Source organism: Chelmon rostratus, chromosome 13 (assembly GCF_017976325.1).
Source record: "Chelmon rostratus isolate fCheRos1 chromosome 13, fCheRos1.pri, whole genome shotgun sequence".
NCBI lineage: Eukaryota > Metazoa > Chordata > Actinopteri > Chaetodontiformes > Chaetodontidae > Chelmon > Chelmon rostratus.
Genome location: NC_055670.1, coordinates 1,245,102 through 1,264,134, shown reverse-complemented (window position 1 = coordinate 1,264,134; position 19,033 = coordinate 1,245,102). Strand labels below are relative to the sequence as shown.

The 19,033-nt window shown below is 42.1% G+C and overlaps 1 protein-coding gene and 1 pseudogene across 1 annotated transcript; one reads left to right on the top strand and one right to left on the bottom strand.

Annotated features, from left to right (window-relative positions):
* Window positions 1-2,540: 2,540 nt before the first annotated feature.
* Window positions 2,541-5,580, bottom strand: LOC121616258 (annotated as a pseudogene).
* Window positions 5,581-7,471: 1,891 nt separating this feature from the next.
* Window positions 7,472-18,311, top strand: tnfaip6 (tumor necrosis factor, alpha-induced protein 6). Its single transcript, XM_041951342.1, has 6 exons — window positions 7,472-7,620; window positions 9,037-9,174; window positions 9,968-10,129; window positions 16,811-17,039; window positions 17,905-17,945; window positions 18,077-18,311. Exons 1-6 carry the CDS (start codon window positions 7,521-7,523, stop codon window positions 18,196-18,198), a joined length of 792 nt encoding a protein of 263 aa, XP_041807276.1. The 5' UTR covers window positions 7,472-7,520; the 3' UTR covers window positions 18,199-18,311.
* Window positions 18,312-19,033: the final 722 nt, after the last annotated feature.

Genomic DNA, 19,033 nt, shown 5'->3' with positions numbered 1-19,033 from the left:
AGACTGGGGGAGCACCATATCATGTTTTGTTAAAGGTTCCCCTCGACCGGGGCATAACATTGACAGACAGGAGACAGAGGGAGAGGGGAAACACAAGACACAGAGAAAAAAGGAGGTGAATGTGCACATCCCCACAAAGAAATTATGTCAGTATTAGTAAATTCTATTACACCATAATGATGAACGGGTGGCAGCATTCAGTGAGTTGCACTATACAATCAGTGAGAGTCAATGTTGAACTCTTTTGGCTTTGAGCACAGTGTCTGAGAGCCAAACTTTAAAAAGATACCACAAATACAGAAAAGAAAAGCAAACCCTGAGACATGTGTGTTGTGTTGAAATTACATGGTCAAAAGTACATGGGTGTTAATCTGCTGCTATAACAGCCTCCACTCTTCTGGGGTTTTGAGCTCGATGTAGGACCCTGGCTGCAAAGATTTGCTCCCATTCAGCACAAAGGACATTAGAAGGATCGAGTAAGGCCTGGCTTGTACAGTGTCAGCATTTCACATCATCCCGAAGGTGCTTGATGCAGCAGTTTGATGAATCTGTTAGTAGTGCAACAGACGAGTCTTGTAGATCCACATACAAAGGGGCTGACAAGATGATGAGGGTGAGCGGGCAGGAGAGGAATACAGATCTGCAGACCCTTACAAAAAATCTACTTCTTACTATAAGTGATATAGTCCAACATGAACACAAGATGATCTGAAAGGACAACCTTTATTGATTCAAACGATAAGATGTTTCATCCTCCTGGAGCACCAGTCAGGGTTTCACCACATTTGAATCAGAATCTGACGACAGTCGTTGTTTTCTTGGGTTACCAGCATTGTCAATCAAATCCAAATCAATGCAAAACACATCCACACAGTCCTGTTCTGAGTAGTAAACTCTTAATAAGTTATACCTGTGTTTTTTATTCCAAACTTGCTTATTTTAGTATAGATTTTAAATGTTACAGGAAAAAACTGGATTTAGAAATTGTCAAAGGCTTTAATTGGTACTAAGTAATCTCAACCAAACCATAAAAACCAACCTCAGAAGATAATTCCTAATAACGCTGATGATCCCGTAACTTTTCCTATCTGTTCATTTAACCAAGTTCATACCATTGTTTTTATAACCCACACACTTTTTTATCCAAGTGTTTTATAACTTTTCAGTTGATTTTATGGGAAAAAAAGTAAAACAAGAAGATATATGTATCCATTAAAGCTTCTGAAGAAGCTGAAAAGGATGTTTTTGTATACGTATGAGTGTGCATGCATCAGTGTGTGTGTGTCACAGACCACCAGGGTGAGGAACACCACCAGCAGCTCCAGTGTGACACATGCCGGTACCAGGATGTTAAGTCAGTCAGTATGGCTGTAAGAATTAAAGCGGAAGAGAAAACTCAGCACAGAAACAAAGACACTATTATCCTCTGCATCTCTCTCCTTTCCCCATCTGGATCTGTTGGATTTGGCATGCATGTCGAGGTTCACAGCAATGCTCTACAGAAGAGTCTGAACAATAAAACAAGCTCTGCTCCAGAAACGTGTTTGACATATGTGGGGAGGATGTCACGTCATTTCAGGGCAGTAATTACCGACCACATGCTGCCCCCAGTGCTCAGGGATATTCTGAAGAAATTTCCTGGTACTGCTGATAATTTCACAAGAGTTCAAACTCACTGGGACTTTACTGACCAAACTAAAACAAACTAAGTTTTACCTTAAAACTCAATTATATGTTTTATAATGAGATTATGGTAAACTCAGCACAGTGAGCTAAATGATGTGAAAACACTTCATAGGGTTCAGGGGAACCACAGAGTTGACTGCAGCTTTATTGCTTCACTCTCCCTGTTCTCATCAGCCTCATTCTCCGCTCAGCGGGAAGCTGTTTTCAACAAGCCTGAAAAAGCCTCAATGAACAATAAACCCATCGATAAACTCACTTGTACATCGGCTTTGTAGCAGCGAACAGGAGGCCGACACAGTTAGCGACTATCTTGTGAACCTAATGGAGCATTTAGCAGCTGAAGAGAAATTTCTCTTATGACTAGACCAAAATAAAGCTAAAAGAGTGAATATTGGACTGTCATTTTTCTCAGATGGACACAAACATGAATCCAAAGGAATGCTGATGTATGTCTGCTGGATGAAATGGTTTGCTAACACATTAGCCATAACTTTAAAAGGCGATAACATGCACATTATTTTGTACTTGTTGTGGAGTTCTGCCCCTAAGAGCCCAAATAAACTGAATTTTAAATTAGTCCCACATAGTAAGGGACAGTTAAGGGATTACATTTATACTGTAGATTTGGGTGTGTGCACACAATAGACTTGAATGAGATCATTTGTCCTCTGTCTCATCTAACCCTAACCCATGAAATATAATGCCTTATTTTGTTATGCTACACTACATGGCGGACCTGTTTCTAAAAAAAAATATCCTGGAGTCACTGGGTGTTTCGGGTCTCACAATAGACATCCTCATCCAGACAACCCGACGGAGGCTGATCAGACCCCGGCCCGTGTTCAAGTGGCATTCTAATGTTCCAACCACTCTCCCCTCCTCAACCAGAGCCATCTGGACGCTTTCTTCACAGCCTCTGCATTGTTGTTCATGGCTCTCTTTTGGTTGGCATCTGTTATGCCCATTGGGCCGTAGGCCTTGCTCAGGGAGTGGCTGGCAAATCCCAGACAGCCCACCTCCACTGGCATGCATCTGGTCCTCCACCCCTGAATTTTCAGTTGCCTCTCCAGGTCAACTGCCATAGCCTAGTCTCTGGCCGTGGAGAGCAAACCAGCCGAGCAGTACTTTGGTGTTGTCTTTGGCTTCTGTACTTCCTTGATGAACTGGATGGCTTTGGCTGTAGCTTGGGCGTATCGACTGTCCTTTATCCCCTCGCTTAATGTTAATTGGTCTTGGTCGTGTCTCCATCGATAACGGCCCTCACTCAGCACCTTGGAGCAGCAGCTTAGGGTGTGTTCCAGTGTCCCTACCTCGGAACACAGGGGGCATACAGGTGTTTGTATTTTGCCCCAGGTGCACAGGTTAGATGGGCTTGGGACATCATAGACCCCTTGGATTAAGAACTTGATCCCCGATCAGATGCCCTCCAGGTGATGCGCTGCTCCATCGCCTGCTCCCACTTCATCCAGGCACCTTGCTGCCTCATGGCCACTGCTCTGCTGGTTTGCTCTTCCTCAACTCAAGCTTGCACCTGCTTCTGCACCAGCCTCTGCCTCTCCCTCCTGCTAGCAGACTCGCACCGGGTTTGATATTAAGCTCCGAAGTCCAGCTCTGCCTTGTGCCACTGTGCTGAGGATGGCCTTGTGCTGCAGCCAAGTTTCAGCTTGCTGGACTGCCTCCGCTTTGGCGCTTTGTCACTTTGGCATCTCTGGATCCTGTGCCCGTGCCACGATAAACTCTTCCCTGACTGAGCTAAAGGGGAGCCTGAGCTTTTTGGTGTTCCCATACAGCCCGATGTTACTCAAGCTGCATGGCAGACCCAGCCATCTGCGAAGATAGCTGCTAACTCTTTGCTCGAAACCTTCAACCACAGTCATGGGAACCTCATAGATGAGCAGAGGCCAGAGGATTCTTGGCAGGATTCCATGCTGGTATATCCAGGCCTTGAATCTTCTGGGGTGCCCAGACTTGTCCACTGTCCACCCCTCTAGGTGAGCACTGGTTGCCTTGATGGAGTCATTCAGGCTGCAGTTGAAGACCTTGCCAAGGCTCTTCACTGGCTTCTCAGTGACTGATGGGATCAGATGTTGTCCCAGCCTGAAGCGGAATTTGTCCGTGACCTTCCCCTTCTTTAGAACCAAGGACCTGGACTTTGCAGGCTTGAAGCTCATGTGTGCTCATGCCATGATCCTCTCCAACCCCTGGAGAATCCACCCAGCCTATTCCTGGTTGTCACTGGTACTCCAGACTATCTCTGTTTCTAAAAAAAAACATCCTCTGATGCACTAACTTGGACACACCATCAGAGACAACAAGAAGTGTGACTGCCTTTGTGTTTTCTCTTACATGTTTTACTCATTGTGAGGACAAGACCATTTTTTAATTTCTATTTCAGTAACCCTTCACCTGTATCATGATCCAGCAAAGCCATTTCCAGTATAAGCCTTCACTATTACAGTGAATAAGAGACTGTAAACATGATTAATGGTTTCATGGCATTGATTTTCTTTTCAGTTGTTATAAACGGTAAACTGTCCTATGATACTATGTCACAAGGTGAATGAAATAATCTACTTCAGGTATATAATTATAGCATGACATGTCTTGATGACACACATCTGTAAAGACAGATAACGGGTCAGATCCCATTGAGCTTAACTATAAATCAGCTCCCGTACTGAAGCCATGGAGCCAGAAGCATAAATCCAGCTTGTCAGGGTTATAAAAGTTGCTTACTGTGTGAGTCACACATGCACATTACAACATGTTAAAGTTTTTCCATGATAGCAGTCAAAGTATTGCACTCACACTGTTCACACTGTTGTCTCTCTCAGTATATGACAACATCTTCTAGCAACGCCAGCACCTTTGCTGCACTATGTAATTTTGATTTTTAAACCTTAATGTCATTTTGCATTTATTGTTGTTGTGTCCATTTAAACCTTATTAACTTGAAAGCAATGACATCAGTCAGATTAGTTTTAAATCAGTGTCTCTTGTATGAGCTTGTTCAACATTAAGCTGCCTTTCTTCCAATTTCTGAGCACATTTAAAATGTTTTTTGGATTTATTGCCCTCATGACAGACATTATGTCAGTAGTATAAATAATTTAGTGTACTTTTATTGTTGTTTAATCATGATACAGACGAGTCACTCCAAGCTGTGTCACTAGTTTACCCTCTTTAGTTGTAGGACACATGGAAATGATGATGAATCTCTTATTCATATGCAGTTGTAATATACAGTATTTCAAAATGACTACGTCTGAGACGGACTTTCCATGTGTGGGTCTGAATGGGAGAGGCGCACTGAGAATTAAGAGGGTACAGATCATTTCCTCCCAGATCTGGAACCTATTCAGGACAATTTTAACGTGTGTGTGTGTGTGTGTGTGTGTGCCCTCTCACATTAACCTGTGATTCTGAGAAAAGGGGATATAACGTTGCAAGTTGAGGTATCAGGGCTATGCTTCTAAAAAAAAAAAAAAAAAACATATTGCAGCAAATAAAAATTAATTGTCCTAACATTTGAATGTGGTTTCCAAGGACAGCATTTAAAAGGCTAATATGGTTTCACCTGGCTTGATGAATCCGTGTCTACTTATCCTGGCTTGGCGTTTGTGCAACCAATTAAGCCTGAACTCTGTTGTTTTGGATTGCTTGAGCCAGGCTCAATTACGTAACCTGGATGTCTGAATCCTACTTTTGTGCAACAGGCCCCAGGTTGGGTAACAGTTGGGTTATCCTGTGTGGGTTTGTCAGCACAAGCAATTTATTTCACACTGTAGATAGTCAATTAATCCATTGTTAATGTAAAAATACTGAGGTCTAAGTAGGTCTAATAGTAACAGCCCAGATTTCTACTCAGACTGTGTTCTTGGTGGTGTACCCCATTATCGAAGCCGTGGAAGACAGCTAACATCTGGAAAAGCCTCACAGATGGTGTTGTGCACTGTTTCCCTTACTCAGCAATACTGGCCCCCTTTTGGTCTGTGTTGAGTAACTGTGCTGACAGGACTCTGCTGGACTGAGGAGCTCCAATCCCTTTCCTGTGTTAAAGCATAAACACAAGAAACAACACGAGACATGATTCTGCATTCAAAATGATGCCTTAATAAAGCTGCATTATCAATAAAACACTAAATTAAATGACCACCTGTAATGTGAAAGGGCTCACTCCAAAAAGTTAAGACCCTCACAGAAACCCCCCCCACCCAACTCTACAGCTCTACAGGGCGTTTTCCTTTAGCTCACTGTTTTGTTTTTATGACACATTTACTGCTTTGGTTCCCTCTCACCACTCTCAACAAGCCCATGTCCAGCAGCAGCAGCAGGCTGCTAAACACACCAGTCTAGTCCAGTCAAGTCTATTGTATCTGATAGACTACCAATATCACAAATCTTTGCAATCTATAAAGCATATGACATCCACTGTCATTAGACCATCAATTTAGATGAGGAAAAATTCCCCCAAAAACCCCTTTAACAGGAAGAAAACTGAAGAAGCCTCAGGAGGAGCAACTCGGGAGAGATCCCACTCCCAGGACAGAATGACATGAAACAGATGCCATGTATACAGAACAGACATTACAAAAAAGCTACAAAGAATGGATGGATGTCAAGCAACTTCATGTGTCCCGAACATATAATATCTGAACCACATGACCTCCTCTCCACTATCGAGACGAGGACAGACTATAAACACACAAGACCAAAGCTCAAGCACACCGTTCACACAGGTAGGAGGAAGGAAACAAACACACACACAGGCAGAGAGACAGACAAGAGGAGAGGCTGATTTCCAGATCTGAAACATCTGGAACAAGGCACAGACAGCCAAGCGAGACCGAGGGGTCCCAGGACGGCTGATGTATCCGGCACAGAGACGCTTGAGTGAAAAGAGAGGGCAAGGAGGAGAAACAATTAATAATTAGAGGAGCCTTGAACTTTGAGAGGGAGATAAGCACACAGCTGTGCTTGAGGGACACGAGTGGAGACAAACACAAAAAGACAAAAACTAGCAGCTAAAAAGCTGTTGGTGGAGACCAAACCGGAGCTAAAAGGAGAATGAATACTGGTTGGTAAGAGTTTCATTCATCATGTGTCTTGCAACACACTCTTCAATGTCTTTAATAATATATATATATATATAAAAATATCCTGGCTTTTGGACACCGGATCCTGAATGGAATTTAATCAACTTTATGGTGGTTTCGTTTAATTCAGGTCAAAGATAAAAGAACCCCAATGACATCATCAGGGTTTTCTTCGTTTGCATTTTTTTGATGATGCATAAACTGATGGAGAGTCGATTGATGCAGCTTTAATTACAGAAAATATACAAGCATTCAATGTTTTAAATAACAGTCCCCTCCGTGTTGCTTTCACAAAGTTACCTTATCAAATTTCTTTAGCATCGCTCTCTTACTGAAACTCTAAAGTAGCCTTAAGATCATGAAAACAACATCCAGAAAAGTTTAAAGATCTACAAGCCTTTCTTCACCGGACAACATTATAGCATTTCATGAGCTGACGATGTAGCAAAAGCAGACAGTGAAGCTGTAACCCCCTGCAGTAAAATGGATGTACAGGTTTATCTGTGGAATGGCAACAGACAGTAAGCAGGACAAAAGTTGACGTCATGTTAATAAAGAAGTGACCAGTAGCTGCACTGAGTGAACCTGCAGTGAGTCATTGAGTAAAGTCAGTGAATCCCCTGTGCGTTGGTTGGAGCAGCTGTATATAAGGCGGCAGCAGCAGCAGCCGCGGGCGGACGGAGGACCGAGCTCCTGAACACATCTCCACAGAGAGCTGCTGCGCACTGAGGCTGCAGGATGCGCGTCTTTACGCTCCTCTTCACACTCGGGTTCCTGCTGAAGGAAGCGCGGGCATGGGGCTTCAAAAACGGAGTATTTCATAACTCAATATGGCTGGGTAAATAACTCTTTTCTTCCTGTCGTAGTCGTTTGCAGCCGTGGAAAATGTCGCCTCCGCTTGGACATCTAGGACCACTTTGTTGAAGTTGAAAGTAATGATTGTGATGAAGTTAAGCCTCAATCGGCATACAAATGATCGAGCTGCGAGTTACCAGTCATGACTTAATCAGTGTCATATAACTTTAAGTAAATATGATGACTTCCTTTGGTATTTATCAAAACTAGTTTAACTTTATCAACCGGTGTCTTCAGGGGCAGCGGTCCAGAAATATTCACGTCTTTCACATGTAATCAGTTACTGTTACCTGGGATAGTTTTGTGTTGTTTTTTATTTCAAACACAGGCAGAACAGGCTTTCATAAAAGCATATTGTTCGAGTAACAAGCATTAACGGGCAGCACACCAGCAGCTCTCACTGTGCCAAGCGCATGTTTATGACCTGGCTGAGTGCTGCATGAGGCCCATACACATGGGGAAATGACTTCATCTCAAGGCCTCCCAAAATGCAAGCACATCAGAGTCAGAAGAAAAGATAGTTCAACTCATTTCTATTTCCTGCATTTGGGAATAGACGTTTTATCCTCCTACTGAAATGAAATTGACAGCACGGCTTTGAGTCTGTCTTTATGTATGTTGAGGCATATATGCTGACATGCTGCTGACTTTCCCACACACACACACACCTCTGACTATCACTTCATGGACCACATTGTGTACATTTTTATGAGGTGAGAGGCAAAGTAACAAAACGGTGTGCATAGTGCTAATGTGTTTGCCTCACTTGAATCACATGCACAGCTTTTTCTGCCATTATTTCATGCAACTTCTGTTACATGTGTTTTCTTGGAAGTGCTCACACAGAATGTTACTGGTGTGAACTCTCGCACAAAATGTGTGCCATGCTGAGCAAGAAGGCGATACGTTCCTGTAGCAGTGAGAGTGAGAGTTTGATTCGTGTATAAACATTCATCAAACAGGTTAAAAGGATGAAAATATCAACTTGCGGCTAATTTCTGTGGGCTCTCTGCCTAGTTTTGCAGTCATGCATGCATAAAGTCAAAACAGGATCAGAGGACTTCCCTCTGAGGGGGCCAGGGAGCAAGTGACCCAACTGTTGGTGAACATCCAAAACGGGGAAAAATGTCACACGGTTAGCCTTTCTTGTTCTTGTTTTGTTTAGCTCCATTTAACCTTCACCTCCTCTCTGAAAACATTGCCACTTGCTTGGCTATAGCCCCATGAATGTCTCTCAGACCTTCCAAAGTTAAGCCAAATGCTTTAACTGTGTATTAACTGCTTGGATGCAAATCACTGTGGTTGCTACAGACAGTGTCACCACAAAAGCATCAACATCGTGTCTCTCTTGGCCTTCAACAGTGGTGGTAGCTTTTCTGGTTGTCCTTCTCTTTGACAGAACAAGCAGCTGGAGTTTACCACCGGGAATCGCGCAAAGGGAGGTACCAGCTGACATATAAAGAGGCCAAGGCTGTCTGCAAATACGAGGGAGGGAAGCTGGCCACTTATGAACAGCTGGAGGCAGCTCGTCAAATAGGTCTGCAGCAGCTTACACACAAACTCAGCAATACACATGAAAAAGACTGACTGCAGGAGAAGTGTATGCATCATAATCCCATTGACACAATGCTATTTCATGAACAGTTTACATTCTCAATCCATGTCACCAACTGGAGGTGAGGAGGGCTGTGTTTACTTTTCCTTTCTCCCATGAAATGCATGAAACATATCTGCAGACAGGTCTCTGATGTAAAAGCAGTGTTACATCCTTTAATCACTGGAATGCTTTTAACATGTAAGGAGGTGCATATGTTCAGGGTAAGGGTCATTGGGAAGCAGTGAGTTAAACACTTCTTTCCACCAGTGCTCTGCTGTTACGTGACCCTCTGCCAAATTTTAAACAAGCCCAAGAGTATTGTAAATGTCTGTTCACACCTTCTTGGGTGGGGAACATCACTGTTCCCTTGGGACAGAGATTGAGTCCAGCCACTGGCTCCTGTCACTACGATCCACCTCCCTGTCAGCTGCTACAGCTGAGTTTCCACACAGCAGTCTACCTTGGAGGTCCCTCTTTTATCTGGGCTGTTCTGGCTGGAGTCTGCTTATTGTAACTCTAAGCCAAGCCCCAAGCCCCCTTTCTCCACAGATAAAAAAACAACAACAAAATAACGAACAAAAATCTCTTAATATCCACCAGAAGGCTGTGATCCAGGTTTTTTCTCTTGAGGCTGCCCTGTTGGCAGAGTTGAAAGACTTTCTGTGGTTGAAGAACACAGGACCAGTGTATTGATGCAGAAAACTGATTTTTTTTTTTTTTTGCTCTTGTTCAGGTTTCCATGTGTGTGCAGCTGGATGGTTTGACAAAGGACGTGTTGGTTACCCCATTGTCAAAGCTGGCGCCAACTGTGGTTTTGGAAAGGTTGGCATCATTGACTACGGATACAGGCTGAACAAAAGTGAGAAATGGGATGTGTACTGCTACAACCCAAACTGTAAGTACATGTTTTATACATAGTAAGAAGTGGTGGTTTAAAGCTGCACTATTCAATCATTTTATGAATGAATTAAATGATTTGTGCAATGTGAAAAGCTCTTTTTTGTTTTAGTTTTCTGGCCTTCAAATTACTTATAGTTCATTCCCATCACCCAACAGCACCCAGACACAGTTAACATTCAACAGCTAATAACCTCCATTTGTCAGGTAGCCAGATACACAGCTGTATGTTCTTGCCAAATCTAATGTCACTCTGTCTGTTGAATGTGTAAATAAAAAACTGTGATTTTAAAAGTGAAAATATATCAATTTTTACCATACCGCTCTTTTTTGTTTCCATATAGTGGCCAAAATGCAATAAAATACTGGCCACTAGGGGGCTGATGAACTAAAAAACAGAAGCTGACAGCCACATTGTCTTGACATCTCCTCACAAACTGGTTATGGCTAATGTATTAGCAAACCATTTACACATCATGCAGTCAGTGAGGTTATCAGAATATTTTCACTTAAAATGGAGTTAATGAGAACAACTACTGGTCATGCATGCAGGTCATGAAACTAAAACAGTGACCTAAAAGAGGACAGAAATATTCTCTATGCATTCACGAGTGACGTCTTCAAATTGTACTGAGTCGTTCAATTCAAGCTATTGATTTTAATGCTAATATGTCTGAATATTTACAAACATGGTTTTTAACATTTTAAATGCAGGACTTTTTTTGTAGTTGCATTTGTGGTACTGATCTTTCGCCCAACATTAAATACCTTAATGGCTTGAAAGGATGTGTGTGGTTTAAAGAGTAAGTGCTGACTGCATTGCTATGGGTAAGTGCTGGACTCATGAGTCTCAGTGGGGGAGATCTGGACCCACAGGTTTAGAAGAGTCATCAAGTCTGAGGCTCCACAGACTCACTCAGGATGTCGTCATCACCGCTGTGATGGATGGTGTAGAGAACTTGTAAAGAGAGAGGAAGAAAAGAGGACTTTTTGTTGCTTTGACTCAAAGCCACATTCTCAGTCCCACCCTGTGAGTTATCATGGTCAGACCAGAATAAACCTGGAGGAAGTAAGAACATATCAGTCTGGATAAGATGTCGGTGGAGTAACTGAGTAAGTGATAATAAAACAAAGGCTGGACTGTCTGAGTTGTCAGAGTCTGAAAGAATGAATGAAACACGGATGCCTTTGTGTTCAAACTTTATCATCTGTCTGATTCATTATAAGTCAAAGAATATTCACACTAGTAGATCTGTAAAACATTTAAAAGCATTATTTTGAAAACAAACACCCAACCACGCTACCTGTGACACTGGTGATGTTTTAACTGTTCTGACTGGATCTTGTTTTTTCCCCTACACCTCCATTGAGTTAAAAAAAAAAACATTAGTTCAGCATGAGAAAAACTTTATTGTCCATCAGAGGGGTGCTCATGTGTCTTTTATATGGCTTACAAATAAAAAAACAGATGAAGTGAAAACGTAATTGACGGTACTAGAAGTGGCCAAATGCAAACTATGTACATATAGGTAATGTCAAGTCTGTCACAGCTTGTTTGCACTTAATAGCAGCCAGAATGAATAGAGACTGATCACAAAATCAAAATTTGAGAGTCTTATAATTACATATTGGCTGATATCTGTGTTTATTTTTTATATAAGGATAATTTAAACCAACAATCAGGGACACAAACTGTAAAGACTGCACTGAAATATTTCCACCTTTCACCACTAAGAAGTGAACTTCAGCAAACAGATGCTTATCTATACATCCAGCAGACATGAAGCAACATCTGCACTCAGTTTGGAGGCCCACTCTTCCAATACCAATAATTCACTCTCCTTTTAACTGTGTTTTAGTCTCCACTAAATCCTAGAAAAATATCCAGCTGAATCAATAGTTTTTACATAAACATGGAGTTTTTACGGATCATTTTGTCCTCTTTCAGCTCAGTGCTTTAGTTGTATGGCCTTAGAGTTAATTCTTCTCATGAACTTCGTTTTCAATGGAAAGATTCTGACAAACTCACTGACTTTTAGATATGTTAATAGGGGATTGTTTGCTAACACATTAGCCACAACAGGTTTGTGAGATAATGTCAGAGCATGTATGGCAGCTTTTTTGTTCTGTTTTGTCTTTCTGCCCCTTAGTGGCCAAAATCACAGGTAAACATTCTCAGTATGGCGAAATGGCCCTTCCAGACTGCTATAAATTGCAATGCATCATATTAATTGAATTTATTATATGTTTGGGATGTAAAATGTCAATATACTCATCTACAGCTGTCAAGTAAGTGTTGTGTGTGCAGTAGAAGTATTGAGGTGGGGGTAGTTATGGCTCGGGCAATGAGTACCAGGACCCAGATGCAGAGAGGGAAAAACAAAAGTATTTATTAACAATCACAAAGTACAATTGAGGACACCAAACGGGAAAAAGATATCAAGAAACAAAGTAACAACTAAAAGAGCTACAAAACACCCAAAAAGGGGAAATAGTACTCACAAAGTAGCAACACAAAAACTATACAGAAACTCGGGAGGATGACTCAGGAAAATACTCAATACAACAATGACTAGGAAGCGTGGCTAGATTCTCCTCAGGAGCGAAAACCATGCGTGGCAACATGAGGGAATATTCTGGCACTGAGGAGTGTTTGGTTCCGGCTGATGGGCTGATTTGTGTCAGGTGTGCAGTCAGTTTCCCTCCTGAGGAGATCAGCCCCGGCCCTTCTCATGTACCTGTGGGCAGAGAGAGAGAGAGACAAGAATGAGCACAAAATACCAGACAGAGATTGTGACATGACAGGGGGGATTGCAAGGTCTATATCTCAGCAATTCATTGATTTCTACGGAGAGAACAATTGAATTATTTAAGTTTAGAGTAGTATTTAAGATATAAACTTTAAAAAAAAATCTCACAGGATAAGGGCAAGGTAAGGACCTGAACACAAGCTATATGAAAAGAGCCATCATTTTCTGCTAATCAGCCTCATCATGCATTACAAAAAGTTCCTAAAAATGTCAGGACAACTAATTTCTGATGAATATTCAAAAGAAATATTTTCCAGACATTTTCCTGCAGTTATTAACACTGTTACTGTTACACATTAAATATAATATGTAATATCCATAAAATATGTCACTAAGTCAGGAATCATCAGTTTACACAATGATAGAACAGGGGTCCCTTAAGGAAAAAGGTTGGGAACCACTGCTTATGATATATGCACATCTCATGCCAATCTGTAATGTTTCCAGGCAGGATGATTTCTCTTGCTCCTCCACACTGCGAGATCAGTGATTTCCTCCTGATATGGATTCTCATGCTGTTTGTAATCTGGCTGATGAAGGTGTTCTTGTCTGCAAACTTCACAACAGAGTTCTCTCCATGTCGTGGACTGTGGTCATGGGTGCACAGCATGAACAGGAGGGGGCTGAACACGTAGCTCCGATGTTGAACACCAGAGAGGAGGACTTGTGACCAATCTGAACTGTCTGGGGTCTGTTTGTGAGGAAGTCCAATATCTAGCTGCAGAGTGTTGTACTCAAGCCCAGAGTGCTAAGTTTGCTCATCACTTTCATGACAGCGTTTGTGTTTAATGCTGAGCTGAAATCAACAAACATTCTGATGTTGGTGTTGTTATTTTCAAGGTGTGTGAAAACTGAGTGGAGGGCAGTGCAGATGGCAAAAAAACCCAGTGATGTCAGTGATGACATCAATCAGCTATTTGGCGTATGTTGTTGGCACGTGGTCAGGGATGTGGAAAGGCCCAGCGGCTTTGCTCACATTCGCTTTCTGCATGATTCCTCTCACATACACTGTCGATGCTAACAGTGGCAGGTCCTCTGGAGTCAGAGTAGACTTTACAGCTGACTCTTTGTTCAGGAGGTCAAAGCTGGCATAAAATGTGTTAAGATCATCTGACGACATGGCCTCATGCATGGTGGGTAAGGCTTTTGTAGCCTGTGATGCTTGCATCACGTCACATATATTGTTGGTTTTGATGTCTCAGTCCAGGTGGGATGGTTTGGGTTGAAGGGAGGGATGAAAGGGGGTCAAGTGAATGGGGATGAGCAGGGGCTGAACGGGTCTTGGTGGAGTGTTCAGGAACCCAGGGGTTTGGACTTAATAGAAGCAGAAGAATCAGTTGGATGGAAGTATTAACCCTAATACGCATGTCTTTGATGGTTGAAGGACACTAGAGCACCTGGCGGAACACTAATGGGCAGTGGGAGAACATTCACACTCCACATGGAAGGACCTGTGATGGCCAGAGAATCTGGGCAGCTTGGGTTTGAATCCTGGACCGTCTAAATGTGAGGCAACAGTGCAAACTGCAGATCCACCATGTGGCCTACTGAGAGGGAGAGAGAAGAGGAACTGGGTTCGTGGTGGGCGGTTGTGAGAAGTAACAGGAGAGAAAGGGTTAGACACATCTAATTTGAGCAGCTGACTGAATTAAAAGGCACAGGTGACTAGATTACTGAGAGAGAAGCATCGTCTTGCTCCTCAACCCCCAGTGTTACTTGACAGCAGCAAAATATGTAAACATACATTTTCACCTCATAAGATTGTTAATGGAAAATGTATTACCAAAGAATTACCTATGTACACATTCTGCAGATATGGAGCAATGTCAGATAAGTTCGTATGGATAAATTAAGTAGTGTTTGCAATATTGCACAGTAGATAAATATATATGTATCACAGTAGAAGAAAATGCATAGGTTTAGTACGCAAAGGAAATAAAAATATTGTAATATTGCATGTATGTGACAGCAGGATGTTAAACAAATCACACAGTAGTGCAAAAACAGTGGAGCTGATCATTCTGAGAGCTGTTGGAATGGAGGAAGTGTTCATCTGAATACCTGATGAATGTGGGGGGGTGGTTTCTGACCCTGGTTTTTGACTCTAACGGTTAAATGCTCATCTACATTCACCAGCTAGCTCGTCTCCAACTGTGTCTGGCTGCTAACTGCTGTTAGCCATTGGAGTACACGGCATGAAAACGTTTATCAGCTGCCTGCTGCAAAGCAATTCTTTTTGTTGTAAAGTTGTAAAATCCAACGCAATGAGCTAAAAGATGCTGCAAAGCTACATGGAGCTGAGGGGAGTTGCATAATTTCTTTCATTTCTTGACAATTTACATTTCTTAGTGATTATGAGGTCAACTCATCCAACAGAAGTACACATGAATTTTATTATTCTATAACTGTCTCCTCCATAAAATTTACAGTATGTTCATGGTAAATACTGCTTAATACTGTATGTTAATGTTTTTGTGTAGAACATGTATATAATGTGAACGTTGTTGGGGCCATCTTGTTCAAAATATGCACAGGGTATAGAAAAGAACGATGCTGCCAGTTTTATTTTCCATTCCTATGAACCATTATGTATTTCCTTCTGTGCAGAGCTCCTACTGCTCTCCTCCCCCTTGTGCTTGCAGAGAATCCATTACTCTGATAAGCATCAACATTTTAGTTTTCAGCTGTCCCACACAAAAAAAACCTGTAGCTGCGTACTCTGCATACTGTATTTTCACATGTCAGATATAGTGCCTACAATCATTTGACAGAATTAGAAGTCGAGCACTGGGGACATGTGGTTGGTTTTAGTACCGATTTCACTTGGTAAAAATGCATTTTCATACTACACACTCTGGACATACAATAATCACAAGACAAACTTCATTTGCAAACATTTCCTTCATACCTGGCATTCAGATGCCACATTCAACAGTGACAGGGCCCGGAGGCGCGAGGTGTCAGGACTCAAATACAATGCATGACTCAGACACAATCAGCAAAGTTACAAAAATAAAGGAGTAATTTACAAACAAAAGACGCTAAGGATAATTTAGAAGGTCAATTTTCAAAACTCAAAAAGGGCTCAATTGGCAAGGATACAAAGTAACAAATGAATCAAATCTAGACTAGAAAAACACTTGTTCAACAATGATTTACTTACGAAAAACACAAGGCAATAACAGGAAGACAAGGATCAAGGAATGCTGGATAAATCACGGCTTGGTACAAAGACATGGCACGGGACAATCTGGCACAGGACAAAGGGAGACGCAGACTATATATACACGAGGTAACAATGAACAGGTGGAGACAATTAGGGCGGGGTAGACAATCAGACAGGCGGGAAACACACCGGGAATTCAAGGGGCCTGAAACGAGAGGAGAGTTAGGTTTCACAATAAAACAGGAAGTGTAAGACAAGACATGACGCTCGTGAGCAAAAACACTTAACAGATCTGACGAGACATGACAAACAGGTGTTTTAAAAACACTTTTAGATAGTCACACTCTCTCCTTTATGCCTCTAAGTCACATGTTATTGTGCTTTATGTGAACATTTTAATTGCTTTTTGAGACTGCAGTAGCTTCGGGGGCCACAGGAGCTCAGTCCTTAAGGACTTGGGTTGGGAACTGCATGGTGGCCTGGTCCAGTCCAGCATGGATTAATTGATATGGAGGTGGAAGGTGGTCAGGTAGCTGGAGAGGTGTCAGCTCACCTCTGGGGCTCGAGGTGCCCTTGAGCAAGGCACCTGACCCCTAACTGTACAGTGTGCTGCACTGTGGTGACCCCTCACTCTGACATCCCTTCACGTTTAAACATGTATTTGAGAGGACTAATCACGACATTTCATTCATGTGTCTTACAGCCAAGGAGTGTGGTGGAGTTCTGACAGATCAGCAGAGGATCATTCAGTCTCCTGGCTTCCCTGAGGAGTATCAGGATGAACAGATCTGCTACTGGCACATCCGTGTGCGCCTGGGCCAGAGGATCCGCCTCCACTTCTTGGAGTTTGATGTGGAGGATGACACAGCGTGTTTAGCAGATTTCTTGGAAGTGTACGACAGCTACGATGACGTCTCAGGCTTTGCTGGGAGGTGAGGATTATTTTGGGAAAAAGTTAGAAGTGTCCAAACTGGTAGCTCTGGTAGAACTGGAACAGTTCATATAGGCTGATGTGACGCTCAACTGATCAAACAAATGGTAAATGGACTGTGTTTATAGCTTTTGTAGTCTGACGACCACTCAAAGCGCTTTTACAACACCAGCCTGCATTCACCCTTTCACACACATTCATACGATGGCTAGACCACCTGCTCAACACACGATTTTAACCGTTCACACACACTCACACACCAATGGCACAGCATTTATTTGGGGTTCAGTATTTTGCCCAAGGATACTTCAACATGTAGACTGCCAAGGCCAAGGATCGAACCACCGACCTCAAGTGGACAACCGCTCTACCTCCTGAGCCACAGACGCCCCTTACAAATAGGACAATATATCAACACGTACAACAAGACGTTCAAGATACATGGTCAAAATCAAAAATGTTGTTACCACTCATGAAAGTCACTCAAGCCTCAGTACAATAGACCTCTTCTCAGTAGCCGGGACTGAGTCACTGTTAATGAAATTTATTTCTCCTGTGCTTTTTCTGATATGTGACAAGTCAAACAGTCTGCTGTCAACAAGGTCTGTCAGAGTGTGTATTCAAACAAATGGTGCTAAGACAAATATATCAGTCCATCTCCCATTATTTTCCTATGTGTGGACACTCATCCGTTCGTGCATAGTTGTCAGACCAGGTCACTGACAGGACCAAGCTTTCGCTGTGTTAGACATCCAAGAGATGGAAATATAGTGAAAACAGAGATTCCTTTTCCTGCCCTCTGCATCTGTTTGAAGTAAAGAGAAGAGAGTTGTGAAGGTTTAATGTGAATGCCTGTCTGTTTACAGGTTCTGTGGTGATTATTTACCTGATGATATCATCAGTACAGGTGAGATGTCAAACATACAGTGTTCTGTGTTATCACTATGAGAAAACATTATTTGGCTGTTGCACACTGATGGATCTCTGGATCACCAAAACACCGAACGATTACATTTGTCTTTGCTACTTGTTTTACAGGAAACGTGATGACCCTTAAGTTCCTCTCGGATGCTTCAGTGACAGCTGGGGGCTTCCAGTTACAATATAGTACCTTCAATGCGTCTCTTTCTTCACAGAATTACACCCACTATTTTCACTGACCAATGGTTGAATACACTGATGTAATCCTCTTACTGTTTTTATGATGTTATTGGTTAGCTTGTGTAATTAATATGTCTTTATAGCTGATTAAATAAGTAATTCAAGTCAAATAAACAAGGGAATTAAATTGTGTTGCAGTTTCTGACATTTTTATATTCTAAACATTCAACTGTCCTTAGGATAACTTTGTGGAAAACCTGCTTTCCACTTATTGCAATAATATTCTCACAGACTTTCATGCTGCAGAGCCTACCATGGTATCGACCGTGATATTTTGTGGATAGGTATTTTCTTTTTTTCTTGTTAACTTTAAATTTAGATTTAGATCTGCTGTCCCAGAGGGACATTTGTTTTGACAGACACTGCACTCAGAAACATACAGATGTAGACAATACACATAATCTTCATGCCTACACTTATAATATGCCAGCTTTTGTGAGGGCTTTGCATGATGGCGCTGTGGTTCATGTCTGAGAGATTGGGTGTGGGAAGGCAGATTTTAGAGGCAGTTTGTATGATGCCGGTCAGTCTGTAGCTTTGGTAAGAGATGCAGGGCGAACAGCAAGACGGGTTGAATTATTTGAGTTTGTTTTGTTGTTCTAAAAGTCAGAGAGGAATGAAAAAGAAATAATTTTGCACTTTCTGCATTTTGTCATGTAGTGATGAAGAAGCATAATGCATATTTTCTTTAAATCCACATGGCCTGACCTTAAATAGATCTATGAGTGAATGACATTCACCCTTTGTAGATCAGCATCCAAATGAGAACCATTAAGATGCTGGTCTTGTTTTGATCACTAATAAACACAGTCTAGAATGAACTTACAGTCCAAT

Coding starts and splice junctions, on each gene's coding strand:
- tnfaip6 (XM_041951342.1), top strand. CDS start 7,521: ATGCGCGTCTTTACGCTCCTCTTCACACTCGGGTTCCTGCTGAAGGAA. Junction 7,621..9,036: donor TCATAACTCAATATGGCTGG/GTAAATAACTCT, acceptor TCTCTTTGACAG/AACAAGCAGCTGGAGTTTAC. Junction 10,130..16,810: donor GTACTGCTACAACCCAAACT/GTAAGTACATGT, acceptor TGTGTCTTACAG/CCAAGGAGTGTGGTGGAGTT.